Raw genomic sequence first — 14,159 nt, 5'->3', positions numbered from 1 at the left:
ACTGACTTCATTATGCTGGTCTATGATTGCAGTAAAGATTTGATTTGATTTACTGACCTCAATATGAAAGCAACTGAGAGCCATTTTGCACACCAACTATTTTCAAATCAACCTGAAAGTTGTTGCTTCAACTGAAATGAGAGTAATGCTTACCAAATCCTGTAAATGGATTAGATGGAATGCAAATGCAGTAGATAGAATTACCAATTTGGGCTCTTTCTTGCATTGACTTATGTGCCCAGCCTGTGAGTTTGAATACACCTGATGCAAGGTTTTTTTAAAGGCCCAGTTTACTAGATCCCTTTTCATTGTTTTAGGTATAGCATACCATTAGATCTTGTGTTTTTGAATTAATTGTGAAAGGTAATGATCTTTCTTTCCACAGTTCAGTTAGGAGAAAGGCCTAGTTGCTACTTATTCAGAAACAGGATATAACTGTTTCTTGAATTCATTTCTGGAAGTTCATAATTATTGTAGGAGTTGGATTAACCTGGTACCTTGATCTCTGTATGCATAGAGATAACTGCAGGATAAGAATGCTCCATGCACTTATTCAGGGCATTTCCTGGTGTTGACAATAACCCTACGATGGTCAAAACTGATCTGGAAAACAAGTGACAATTCCATCAGTTTGGTGCTGCTGAGACACTCTGCCTTGAAGTTTGACATTAGTCTGCAAATATTTCTACAGCCATGTTTTTTATCTTTTGTATTTGCAGGCTTGCTGGACAAAGCTGTTCCCAAGGGACCTGCCCTGAAACCAGCTGTTTCCAGATCTGCTTCTCAAAGACTGCTGGTCACTTCCAAGCCCATGCCTCCTATTCAGAGCATACTGAACACCCCAGAGACCAACAGAGCTCAAGAAACTGAGCAACAAGTTAGAGAGAATGGTTCAGACTCTTTACAGGTTGAAGAGGATAATCCAAAATTAACATCCACCCAGCAGGTATAAAATATATATTGCCTGTGCTTAAGAAATGGAAGCTTGAGCAGGGGGTTGGACTAGAAGACCTCCAAATTATGTTCCAACTCTGTTATTCTGTTTTTAGAATAACTTCCTTTACTTTATACATCTGCTATTAAAATTGAGGATTTGAATGTGTGAGTTATATAAAATCAAGTTGCATTGTTCCAAAAATAGCAAAAAAATTATATTCAAGGAACAAAATGAGCAGGTTCTAATGAGATCCAAGATTAGGAAAAAAAATTAATCATAGAAGGAGTAGTTCAGACCAGTGATCTGAAACTGCTTTTAAAAGAAAGCTTACTGCCTCTCCCAGTAGTTGTATACATACATAAATGAACTGCTCTTATCTTTAGGAAGACTTATTATTTTACCTAGCACTGAACTAGTCTTGCTTCATATAATGGAAATCCATTATTCTACAGAGTTAACAGCCACTGTAGCCCCTAAACTCTTCATTAGGTCCATGCTTTGACCTTCTGGTAACCCAAGCCAAGCAGTCCTTGCTTAACTCCCATTTCCTTCATTTAACATTAAATCCTTTTAGAAAGTGGGTAGTAGTGTTATGATTCTATTTTTCTTGGCTCTATACTACCAAAATGACCTCTTGTTAATATGAAACAAAAATAAGCTACCCCGTTTGCTTTTGGGTCAAATGAAAGACCTTAACAGATCACTGAGGACTGGCTTATAGATTGAGAGCATGCAAGTATAAGAATTACATCTATGGATTGTTGATTCTCCTCGCAAGTTATTGTTTCCAGAGAAGGCACAGCTCAACTTTGTCCTACAACTCCCATCATTCCCGGCCTGCTAACTAATTGGGAGGTGGATACCAGATTCAGGAGGCTGATGCAGCCGTTGGAAATACTAGAGTAACATTTCCTGGGGACTTTTGGGTTGGCAGTTTTCCAACAGATCCCCCCCTTGTTCTCTTGCTTTGGTATCATTGGAAGAAGGTAAAGCAGCCTATGTAGAGAATCAAAAAAGTGAACTGCACTGCATTAAAAATTCATTCCTGATGCGGGAATAGTTGTTGAGGGAGACTATATATTTCCTATAGCACAGTCAATGCAATATGATGCTCTTCTAAAATCAATAACTTGCAGTAACTTTGATATGTCCATTATTAAATGGCATTTGGAGAAGACCAAGGGTTCTGTGATTGCATCTTATCATTTAGGCCAGGGGTGTGCAACCTTGGCAACTTTAAGACTTGTGGACTTCAACTCCCAGAATTCCTCAGCCAGCTTTGCTGGCTGAGGAATTCTGGGAGTTGAAGTCCACAAGTCTTAAAGTTGCCAAGGTTGCACACCCCTGATTTAGGCTGAGAAGTTGAAAGGCCAGCAGGAGGAGCACTAATACAAAAAAAAAGTAATAGGCTTCTCTTCTGAAAAGCAGACTTTGGTGGAAGGTCAAAAGAGTTGCAAAATTGGCCAGAACTCAAGACTACCTGGTAGGAATAATAATACATAGATATCTTGGAGAGTGAGAGTTAAATTTATTCCAGTAAAGTTTTTTAAAATAAGAATTTAAAAGGAGTCAAGAGCTGAAACTCTTGAGGGGAAAAAAAGAAGAAAAGAAGGGGGAAAAAAAGTAGAGGGAGCTCTTATTCCACAGCTAATATTAATGGAGTGAAAAGCCAGAAAAACAAGGAAATATTTCAGCTTTCATGTGATGTGGATTTTTTTTCTCTCATCTTTCTGCTTCCTGAGAATTTCTGTGCAACTGAAAAATGTATGTTCTGCATAAACAAAAGATAAGGTTTTTTGACCCTTTGAAGTTGAGCTTAAGTCCTGCTGACTTTCAGAACACATTCCTATAGTTTTCTTGGCAATGGTACAGAAGTGGCTTGCTAGTGCCTTATTTTGGAATGATTTTTGATTTTCCAGTGTAACCTACAGCTCTGATGGTCTCCCGCTCAAGTTTTCAAGTTTCTCAGACTTGACTCTGCGTAGCTTTTCAACTTGACAATGCTGGCCAAGAGTTGCTACTTTCTGAAGCAGAGCTTGGTTTAGCTGGGGATGAGGGGCATCTTATTATCCCCTTGGTTTTTTTGGTTTTAGTAAGAATAGTCCAATTATCCTGTCATTTTCTTTTCCATTGCACCACCTCCTAAGGGCAAAGAGGTATTACACTCTATATGAGAACATAACGTGACCTCTGATTTCCATTATGGAGTTTTATATCCTGCATGATTTTTCTAAATGGTCTAATCGACTCTTAGCTATGCCAGTATAGATTAGTGTTTTAAACAAGAATTATTCAGTTCTTGATACCTGTGCCTGAAAACAAGTCCAAATGAATCAACAAGTCCAAATAAATCGCAAGAACTTTCGTTTATGTGGTATTGACAAGTGAGATGTCAAAGCAGCTGCTGGTTCTTGCATTAAAAGTATCCCTTGTCTATCAAAATAACTTGGCTAGTTGAAGCTTGTTTGACAAGGTGAAGCCTTTGAGAAAGTTCAGCTCAGACAAAAGAAAGCTTAAGGCAGCATGGAGCTTCGAGCAGGATTGGCAGGCTTTAGGACAACTCTCAAGCAAATCACTCACTTTCTCCAGCCGGTGAAATAAGTGCAGAAACTTTCCTGAAGCCTCTCCATCTAATTAGAATTATTGCCTCAGCTGAAATGTTTAGTTCAGTTCCATTTCAGGCTTCCTGAATGTGGTCCCCCAGGTGGCTTGAGTTGATAGTTTTGTTATGAGCTACTGATTTTATGGTCCTTTCTGAAGTGTTATCTGTCATAGATTTGACATAGGTTTGCTCCAAACGGAATATTTAAATCTCCTCAACTCAAATGATCTCTGTAATTCCATCCCCTTTCAAGCTTCTCTTAGGTGACAGGTCTATATTTCAACCTAGCAGTTCGAAAGCATGTAAAAATGCAAGTAGACTAGGGACCACTTTGGTGGGAAGGTAACAGCATTCTGTGTGCCTTTGGTGTTTAGTCATGCTGGCCACATGACCACGGAGACGTCTTCGGACAGCGTTGGCTCTTTGGCTTTGAAACAGAGATGAGCACCACGCCCTAGAGTTGGAAACAACTAGCACATATGTGCGAGAGGAACCTTTACCTTTACTTTAGATAGTTATGACAGTGGCTGTGTCCTGGGAGACATGTGATCACCACTTGTGATCTCCCCAGTTGGATTCTGACAAGCAAACTAAATGGAGGAAGCTGGATTTGCTTAAAGACTATGTTATTCACTTAAAAACTGCAGTGGTTCTCTTAAACACTGTGATAAAAACTGTTATTAAATTGGCTGCAACTCCGTTAACAATCACCTTGCTTAGTAACAGAAAGTCCTTGTTTAGTAGCCACAATTGGGACTGGCAACTCCTTCACAAAGTACAACAGTCATAAGTGGAAAAATCAGAGGACTGTGATGGGATTATGACCTCGGTTCCTGTTCAGTCATTATGTGAATCAACACAGTCATTAAATAAAACATCACATGACCAAGACTTAGGATTTTTACTTCTGTGTTCACCATTAATTCTGCTTGTCATGAGCCATGGTAGCGCAATGGTTAGAGCGCAGTACTGCAGGCTACTCCTGCTGAGTGCTGGCTACCAGCAGTTTGGTGGTTCGATTCTCATCGGCTCAAGGTTGACTCAGCCTTCCATCCTTTCGAGGTGAATAAAATGAGGACCCAGATTGTTGGGGGCAATAGGCTGACTCTGTAAACTGCTTAGAGAGGGCTGGAAAGTACTGTGAAGCAATATGTAAGTCTAAGTGCTATTGCTATTGTCACAAGCCAGTTAGGAAGCAGCTGAATAGTAATCACGTTATCATGGGACGCTCTGTTGGTTGCAAATAGGAAATTTGGTTCTGAAGCTTTTTTTTTTTTGTATACTGTCATAATTTCAAACAATTACTCAATGGGCAATTGGGAAGCAAAGACTACTTGTATTGCAATAAGTCAATATACACTTAAGAATTGCTTTAACTAATTGATATGGCTGCACGTATAATAGATAGGTGCCAAATAAATTTGATAAGTATTCAGATAAACAAATATGACTCTAGACAGCATATAATAAAACAAACAGTTAAAAACAGTAGATAAAATGGGAAGAGGCGGTTGCTCAAATAACCTGGTTCTCAAGGTTCACTTTCAGCAGAGTTTTAAAGTTATTTTTTTCTCTCCTTTCCATCCCTGTAGATAGGGATGCATGGTCCTGATGAGAATCCAAAAAAGTCTTTAGGTGCTGCTTTGATCCCACCCATCCCCAAGTTAGCAAAGGCATGTGAAGAAAATTCCCAGAAGGCTGCACAACCCTTTCCAAGCTTACCACCGACAGAATGTGTCCCACTTGCCGGAGATGAGTGTCCCAAAAGAAGGTAAGCCTCTTCTGCTTTTCCTGTTCCTTTTTCTCAAAGTCACATCTAAAAAGCCTCATTAGTTGATTTTAAGGCAGCCTTCACCAAATGGCACCTTCCAGATATGCTGGCATTGCAATTCCCAGCAATGTTTTGATAGACTAGCTGGGGAACCCTGGGAGTTACGCTTCCCATACTTCTGGGTCACGCTGATGTTGTTTTGGAGAAGGCTTCTCCAATAGGTTATAAACTGTCCTGTGTAAACTTTTCTCAATTTCATTAAGAACATTTTAAATCTCACTCATTCAACTAGAAACACGAGTTACACTGCAGTGCTGTATAACTAAACGAATTTCTAAGATTCTGAATAAAAAGAGAGTTTGGGCTCAATGAGACCAAAAGCTTTCTAGTTCTTCAAGTGGAAACCAAATGCCTCTACGAATCCCACAAGGCAATTGTCCTCTCTTGTTCTTGTTTGTAGCAGCTTGTGAAGAGGGACTGGACGCTTATGGCATTGAACAATAGCTGAATGACGGGTTGGGAAATTCTTGGTTCAAATTTCTGTTTTGCTTGTGTTTGTAAGCTAGTTATGAATTAAGCATTTCATTGTCTTGATTAGTTTTACTTTCTTGGCCCACTTCAGACACTCCCTGCAAAATGGGAGTTCCAACAACTTATTGTACTTGAAGTTTCTTCTATAGCAATAGCACTTAGACTTATATACCGCTTCATAGTGCTTTACAGCCCACTCTAAGTGGTTTAAAGAATCAGCCTATTGCCCCCAACAGTCTGGGTTCCTCATTTTACCTACCTCAGAAGGATGAAAGCCTGAGTCAACCTTGAGCTGGTGAGAATCAAACTGCTGAACTGCTGGCAGCCAGCTGTCAGTAGAATTAGCCTGCAGTACTGCATTCTAACCACTGCAACACCACAACTCTTTCTAACTAAGAGCCCCCTAAATTATTATATTTGCTTTTTTGTGTGAAAGACAGTTTAATATATATATCTCTCTCTTTTCATTTCCCTCCACCCAATTATCTTTAAGATCATTATCAAAGTCTGGAAATGATGAAGACAACAGCAAAAAAACACTGGGTAGGTACATATAATAATTTATTTGAACTTAAACAATGGTTGGATATTTCAAGATAAGTTAAATGTGCTTCAAACTTTTGCAGTGGAGATCCCCTTTCTCATTCAGTACTGCTGGGCAGTGAGTAGGTAATTCTCTCATTTTTCCTTCTTATGTGAGAAGGATGGGCAAACTCCTTCTGATTGGTAGGGTCAGTAAGAATAGACTGTATGAAAAAAATCAACTGTACTTTAATCAAAGGAAATTAATAACGAAAATTATTTATATAACTTTTGGTGACTTCTTGGAAACATCCATGCAGAGTAGCTTTCTTAATGACATTGTGGAAATCATACAAATGATATTCTTGGAATTTTTGTTGTAGCCAGGTTGGACCCTGCTTCGTTTCCCCAAGATTAACCAAGTTTGGCAGAGGGTTCTCATCTTCATCTTATTAAGATGAATACTAGGAATTTTTTATTTGGGTAATATCTGAATTTTATTTCTCTGTCTGAGCTACCTGATTTTATGAGAATAGATCATATGTGCTACTTTGAGCACTATGGAGAAAGGCAGTAGATAAATATAAATGAAATAAATAAAAATTAATGAAGCTGAAATAACCTATTTCTATTGTCATAGTGAAAATGATAGCCCCCTACCCCCCATGGCAGCTTTCGCAGTAAAAGTGCTCCAGGCTGGAATGAATTAAACACACTAAAATATGTTATTGATTTTTAAACAACATTGTTGTATAAATTATGATTGGCTTATAGCTTGAGTTCGTTGGTTTTTTTTTTAAGCAGATCCTTTTAAATTCTCACTGGTATTAAAAGCTCAGCTGGATCATTCCTTGTTGTGTGTTAAAATGAAATGTCACATTTTATCCTGGGGTGACTGCTTGGTCAAAGGTGTTAATTTCAAAGGGTAAAGCTGCTTGCCTTGATAATTATTCCACAGCAGAGATCGCTTGAAAACAAATTTATTGCGATAACTACTTTAAGCTAACTGTATTCTTTTACGCTGCAGTTTAATTTCTTTGCAAACAAGAACAGGTATTTCATCTGGATCCAAAATCTGGAGTTTAGATCCAGTATCTAGCAGTCAAAGATGTTAGAATGCATATTTAATATTTTTGCTGTTTTCACTAAACCATTCATATAGCATATACTGTGTTATGGGATACAGTAATATAGCAAAGCAACCTTTTTGTTATTTTTGTCTGAGGCCTTTACAGTTTTCTGTGGCTCATATTCATTGACTCTTTTCTCTGCTTCTATCTTGATCCTGATCTTAGGATAAATAGAAATAGAATAGAATATAAATATTTATAAATTTATAAACAAATAGAATATAACTACAAAAGCCATTTAGATTCAATTCCTGTTCACATTATAACATAATAATACTGGAAAATCTTGGACAGTACTTAGAAAATCTGCACGTTGACAAAATTTCCACCTCTCAATTACAAAAGGCCACAGAGCTTGGATCTGCTGCACACATGTTATGCCGATTCAGTGCAACATCCTAGGTTTTTGGAAAGAACTCAGTGTGTATGATGGCCAATACCAGCTAAAGAACTGACAGCTATGATTTCACATTTTTGTGTATATAATAATAATAGAACTAAAACAGAAAAGCTCCTGCCACATAACACTTATTAGCACCATTAGTTAACTTTTACTTATTCTCCTACCCAATTTTGTCCCTCTGTGACTTATTTGTGCACGTTATAGGATCAAAATATTGGTCTCTCTAGCTCAATAGGGTTGGTGCTCCCTGATCGCACCTCCTTCCAAGATTTCAGATGAGTTGCCTTGGAATTGAGCCTGGAACTTGAGAACACATATCTTCTGCACATGAGCTCTGTCTAACCTGGAGAGAGCACTTCTTATTCTAACTTAGGTTGTAATGATCAGTCCAGGGAATAAATAATTACTGTACTGCCAAGATAAAAACTTCCCTCATATAATTCAACTTGCCAGTTCTTGGCCGGAGAATAAGAAAGAAGGAAAGAGGCTACAGTATTTATTCTTTATTTCAGGAGCTGAAGGGAGGGAGGGAGAGACACACAGAGAGAGTATTGATGGGAATTATTATCCACTGGAACTAACACAGTTAGAAAGTGTGAACAGGTCACTCTGTATCAAGGAAATAAGTTTATTTCAACCTTCCCAAGGAATTGATGGTTGGCATCTGTACATTTTAAAATCCCAGGTAAATAGAATAGAATAGAATAGAATAGAATAGAATAGAACAGAACAGAACAGAACAGAACAGAATAGAATAGAATAGAATAGAATTCTTTATTGGCCGTGTGATTGACGTGTGATTGGACACACAAGGAATTTGTTTTGGTGCAAATGCTCTCAGTGTTCATAAAAAGAAAAAAAATACATTCGTCAAGAATCATAGGTATAACACTTAATAGTAGTCAAAGGGTACAAATAAGCAATTAAATCATAATAATAAGCGATCAAATTAAATCAAATTATACTAAACAGTCAATAAAAATCATAAGGATACAAGCAACAAAGTTACTTTCATGCAGTCATAAGTGGGAGGAGATGGGTGAAAGGAAGGATAAGAAGATGAAGGATAAGAAGAAGAAGATAGTAATAGTAATGCAGACTTAGTAAATTGTTTATTCAGAAGCTTATGTCAATTTAGTAATGAAATTAGAGTAAACATATATGTCAACCTACCTCTGGGTCAGCTAAACGGTCCCATGCTTGTAGAGATGGAAGGATTCTTAATAAATTCCCTCATTAGTGGGTGATAGTTATTGAGAGCCTTTCCCAGATCTGCTGTGAGCTGCTATTTAGTCTCCTTTGAAGATGGATTTAATGCTCTTCTGGAACTGTATCCTTTCATCTGGCTCTGAAAGGAGTCCATCAGCTGGCTTCTCTGGCAATACAATCATACAAAATATTTGCACAAGGCAGATTGAATTTTCACAGGTGATTAACCTGTCAGTCTAGCCCTCTGCCTTAATTCACTTTTTTTTTCTTAGCACGGCCTATTCTGTGTTTAGGGAAAGTGATTTATGGATATTTTCATGCGGGGTGAAGTTTGATAAGAGAAGAGGAAAAGAAAGTCAGAGGCAACACCAATCTCTGACCTTAATGTTTCCTAAATTCCATAAATAAGAACAGCAGCGTTTATCGACATTGTGTTTGTGGCAGGATGAGGATCATCAATGGGACAGTAAATTTTATACTGGTACAATACCTGTCTATGAACAAGAGCCCTTTATCTCCATCTACAGTGAATGATTCAATTCGTTGTAATGCCCCTTGATTTTTTTTCTTTGCTCTCACTGTCTTCACAAACTCTTTTAAAAATTGCATATATAATTACAGTCCACAGTAATACATTCCATTGTTTTTTAAAATTGGCTTATCAGAAACTAGATTGTCTGAACCTGCTTTCCATAATGGCTTTGCTGCACCTTTGAAGATTGTTGGGGGATCACTGGCATCCTTACTGCTACCGGCCACCTCCTCTCTCTGTCTGGCCAAGGAAGAGGACTTGCCTTCAAATCATCACCTGTTAAAAGATGATGAATGGAAAGAAAGCAATGGAAGGGTATGTTTCAGTTTCTGTTTCCATCTTTTTGCATTTTGGCATGAAGGCCAAGGTGCCTTTAAGGTTGGCATTTATCAGGAAAAAGTAAAGAAAATATTACAAGCACTCAAACTGGCATGAAGGGATATTGGGAATGCTATTTTGAAGGCGGACATCATAGCTGAGCTTGATAGGCTTGGCTCTGCCATTTGCAAAGCTGGCAATTATCAAGCAATGAGTGATGAATCTCTTCTGAGATAGAGCTTTGGAAAGGAATTTCTGGAGGAAACAGAAGGAATGGGGCCTAAACCCGGAAGTAATACTGGCAGGATGAACAATGCAGGATCTCAGCCATCAATATGAATGCTTCCCTCTCCAACAGAAAGGCAGTGATAATGTATTAAGTAATGAAAAACTTAGTGGCTTCCCCACACTTCATTTTGCCCAATAGGGCTGGCCTTGGCTGGAATTCCATCCATCTGTCCTTCCATCCATTTATCCACCCATCCTCCACCCTTTCTATAAAGGGCTTTTCTTCAAAAGCTCAAGGCAGTCTCTCTGCTCTAGCTTTCCTCTCCACAAATAGCTCCTTGAGATAGATCATGCAGAAAAAGCTCCTGGCTCGAAATCAACCTCTGTGTATTCAGGGCAAAGGCTGGATTAAAAGCTACGATTTTCCATTCCATTCCAGCATCTTAGGAAAAGACATTATATTGGTCTTTTCAAAGATTTACCAAAAAGGCTTATAAATAGCTTGACTCTCAATGGTAGGTAATAAAGTGGTAGGAATAAATTTGAGTCATTTGTTATTAATTACTGTGTAATATCAACAAAGTCTGTGTGATATCCGCACACTTGTACTCCACACACAGCAAAAGCTACCAGAATGAATACATAATTTAAGTATAGCATTGCATTTTATAGAATGCAAAAGAATACAGGTCACATTGAAAATGTGTGAACATTATAATAAATGTGAAGTAGAGAATTGGCCTTTGATACAAGCAATTTATGTTCAACACAATGTGATTTGATTAGGAAGGGTATCTACCACTTCCATTTTATCTGTCCCAGATCAGATTCTTTCTAATCAATTCAGAATTGTGTTGTTTAAGCTTTTCTATCTGGGGGGCTAAACAGCTTTAGGGTCAGTATGGGCTTAACTTCAGTCCCAAAATAGCAATACATCCACGTGATTTCATAATAGATTGCTTATATAATTTTTTTTTGCTGCAGGTCTTTTTTCTTGCTCTATTTTTTTCTGATGTTGTACAACATCCCTTGATATTTTTTTCTGATTCAATATCTGCCTCAAATTAAGCTTTGTCTAATAATTCCAACTTTGGGTGACAAATAATATGAGGTAAGGGGAATACAGGATTAGAGTTCCTTATGTTTTCCTTTGAAAAGCAGCTGGTGTGTTTTTATGAGTATAACAAATTCTGTATCATTAGGAACTGGGCTTTAATGCTTTTTCTCCTGCACCATTTCACTAATGTAAATTGGGCTTCTGGTCTCAAAACTGCTGTTAAGCATGAAAGAAACTTCAGCAGGTACCTGTGTTACATATGATCCATTTTCCCTTTCTTTGCTTTGCAATTAGTTTCAGACTTAAATCAAGAATTAAATGGCTGGCATTCAAGTCTCTTCTAACAGCGCTGCTCCTTCTTCCATCTTTATAGAAACGTGTAAAGATGCTCAGAGATCTAGTGAGAGAATCTGCCATGTCATGATTCATGTGTAATATGGCTTGAATCTCACTTTTTAAAAGCCCAACCTGAATTACACATGCTAAATCAGGGGTGTCAAATTCGATTTCATTGAGGGCTGCATCAGGGTTGTGTTTGACCTCGGGGGGCCAGGTAGGCATGGCCAGGGTGGGTGTGGCCAGCTCAATGTCACTCATGTTGGGGGCACCTGTGTTGGCCTGGGTAGGGTTGGGGGGATCTTCCTGCAGCCTTCTGCCAGCGAAAACAGAGCTCGGAAGGGCACCCTCCTGAGCTCCATTTTTGCAGAGGCACTGTGGGCCAGTCCTTCACTGTTTCCAGGGCGGTCTCGTGGGCCAGATCTAAGCACCCCACTGGATCTGGCCCCCAGGCCTTGAGTTTGACACCCCCATGCTAAATTGATAGAACTTACCATGGCTTACCATTACCATTCAGGTAGACTCCAATGAAAAATGAAGAGCGTGAAACCATCATTCACATTGATAAAATATTTAATTCGGGTTATAATAGATTAATAATAATAATGTAACCAGTTAATCTGTCTCTTTATTATTGGGTACAAGTTACTCTCTCTCTCTCTGTATGTGCCTGCACCTGCACCCATACACATATATACATTTGTATGACATGTGCATGCTTCTATTGCCTCCAGATTCATGTCACAATATCCAAGTCAGCTCAGGAGAAAATGCGTCAAAAGCAGCGAAAGGAGATAGAGTTCTTGCACAAAGAAAAGGAGAAAGTGAAAGAGAGAGAAAATGAAAGATCCACAAAAATCCAGGAACAACAGTCAAGAAATGTTCTGGACGGTATGTGATTAATGTAAAAGAAGAGGGAAATTTAATTTTGCAGATGGATTTATTTTGTCCGATCACATTAGAAATGGTCTGGTGCCAACCTTAAGGAGCTTACCCACTCCCCCTACCCCTGCACTCATGGTGAACTTAAGGTGGATTAAAATGGAGCCTAGACAGCAGTAGGAAAAATAGGTTAAACAATCCAGCTCTGTTAGAAAGCACATTGTCTGATTGGTTTGAAGTTGCAGCATCCAACGATAGATTAGTCGGGAATTACAGTATATTGGCAAATTAAAATTCTGATAGTAGCTGCTTTACAACATTTTTTTAAAATAGTGCCAGCTAAAATGAATTTTTAAAAGTTTTTTTTTTTAAATTATTGAAACAACTGTGCCGGTATTGGCCCCATTCATGCTGGGTTCTTGTCTTCAGCAAGAAAGACATGTGAAATTTCTGAGCAGTTTCTTTTATTCTTCTTCACCTATAGACAGAAATCTTGCCAAACCAAAGCAATTATTTGCATCACTATAGATATAATCTGAGAATTGCTAGGATGAAGTCTTCTTAATTCTCTTTCTAGACTATTTAAGCTTTGCTGTCTCTTTGCCCTCTGGAATTCAGCCCCTCCCTCCTGGGAATCCAGGTTACATTCCACTACAGTTCTCAATAGAGTTTTGCATAATCATAGATTCCCTTAACATTCAGAAACTTTAGCATGCAAGAAGAAGTGGAAGACCCCTAAAAACGTGGTATGTGATAATCTCAGAACTCTTTTTTCCTGAATAACATCTTGGGCTGGAATGAGATTCTGAAGGTTTGAGATTCTGCTTATGTAAACAATTGACATTAGATGAGATTGTCTTTACTCTGAATAAAGATACCAGAAAGGAAGAAAAATTCATGACATCAGGTGAATTTCTATGGGTTTTATGTTTTAAAGATAGAGAGTCCCTATCAGGGACAATGTTGGATCTGACATTATGTTTTGTTCAAACCATGTATTTTAAAACAGCAACAGCAACTGTCTGTCCAGCAATATAATTTTTCTGGGAAAATTATATTGCTGGAAACACACAGTTGCTTTTGCTGTTTTCCCAGAAACCCAGAGTACACGACACTTTCAGATTGAAGGCTACCTTTGGCTTTTGTGTAACATAACGGGACTTGCACATGAAAAATTATTAGGGTCCAGGATAAAAGCTAATTTTAATTTTACCCAAATTAAAAGTACATTAAATCGGTTAAATATAATAACATGATCATATTCAATGGATTTAGTGGTTTTCCTCTTCAAGCGCATTACAATTTTCACTTTCCTGGCAACTTTAAAAGGTTCTCCAAGGGCCATTTGAACAGCTTTTGAGACTGTGGGTGCTTTTAAGACCACAAGGTGCACAACAATATTTAATTTTAAAGAAATTATGACAGAGGGAACATATTTTGTATAAAGTGTTTATTTGTTTTAAGAATATGCATGCTCCTAAAGCTTTCAGAAGGAGCATCAATATTGCTTCTATGAAGTATGCGCTGTAAGTTTGGGGGCATTTGTAAGAAATTTTGGCAATGCTCTCTGCTGCAGCATTCTGAAAAAAACCAGACATTTATGCCTGGTTATTTATTTTTTTTGCTTTTTTTTCCTGAGAGGCTATCCTTTCAGAATTTGGGAGAAAAGGTGGTCTTCTGGAGGACAAGTGCCCATTATGA

The 14,159-nt window shown here is 38.2% G+C and overlaps 1 protein-coding gene across 2 annotated transcripts in view; it reads left to right on the top strand.

Annotated features, from left to right (window-relative positions):
• TOGARAM2 (TOG array regulator of axonemal microtubules 2) overlaps positions 1 to 14,159 on the top strand; it is a 61,740-nt gene that overhangs the window by 20,594 nt on the left and 26,987 nt on the right. For both annotated transcript variants that reach the window (XM_087965138.1, XM_087965144.1), the window contains exons 4-8: positions 720 to 946; positions 5,132 to 5,310; positions 6,335 to 6,384; positions 9,771 to 9,952; positions 12,311 to 12,467. In XM_087965138.1, coding sequence (XP_087821264.1) covers positions 720 to 946; positions 5,132 to 5,310; positions 6,335 to 6,384; positions 9,771 to 9,952; positions 12,311 to 12,467 — 795 coding nt within the window. The remainder of the gene's footprint in view (positions 1 to 719; positions 947 to 5,131; positions 5,311 to 6,334; positions 6,385 to 9,770; positions 9,953 to 12,310; positions 12,468 to 14,159) is intronic.

This window comes from Notechis scutatus, chromosome 1, assembly GCF_049901735.1.
Source record: "Notechis scutatus isolate UNSWTSFEM ecotype Mainland chromosome 1, rNotScu1.2, whole genome shotgun sequence".
NCBI lineage: Eukaryota > Metazoa > Chordata > Lepidosauria > Squamata > Elapidae > Notechis > Notechis scutatus.
Note: the sequence above shows the minus strand (reverse complement) of the source record. Positions and strands in the feature narration are given on the sequence as shown.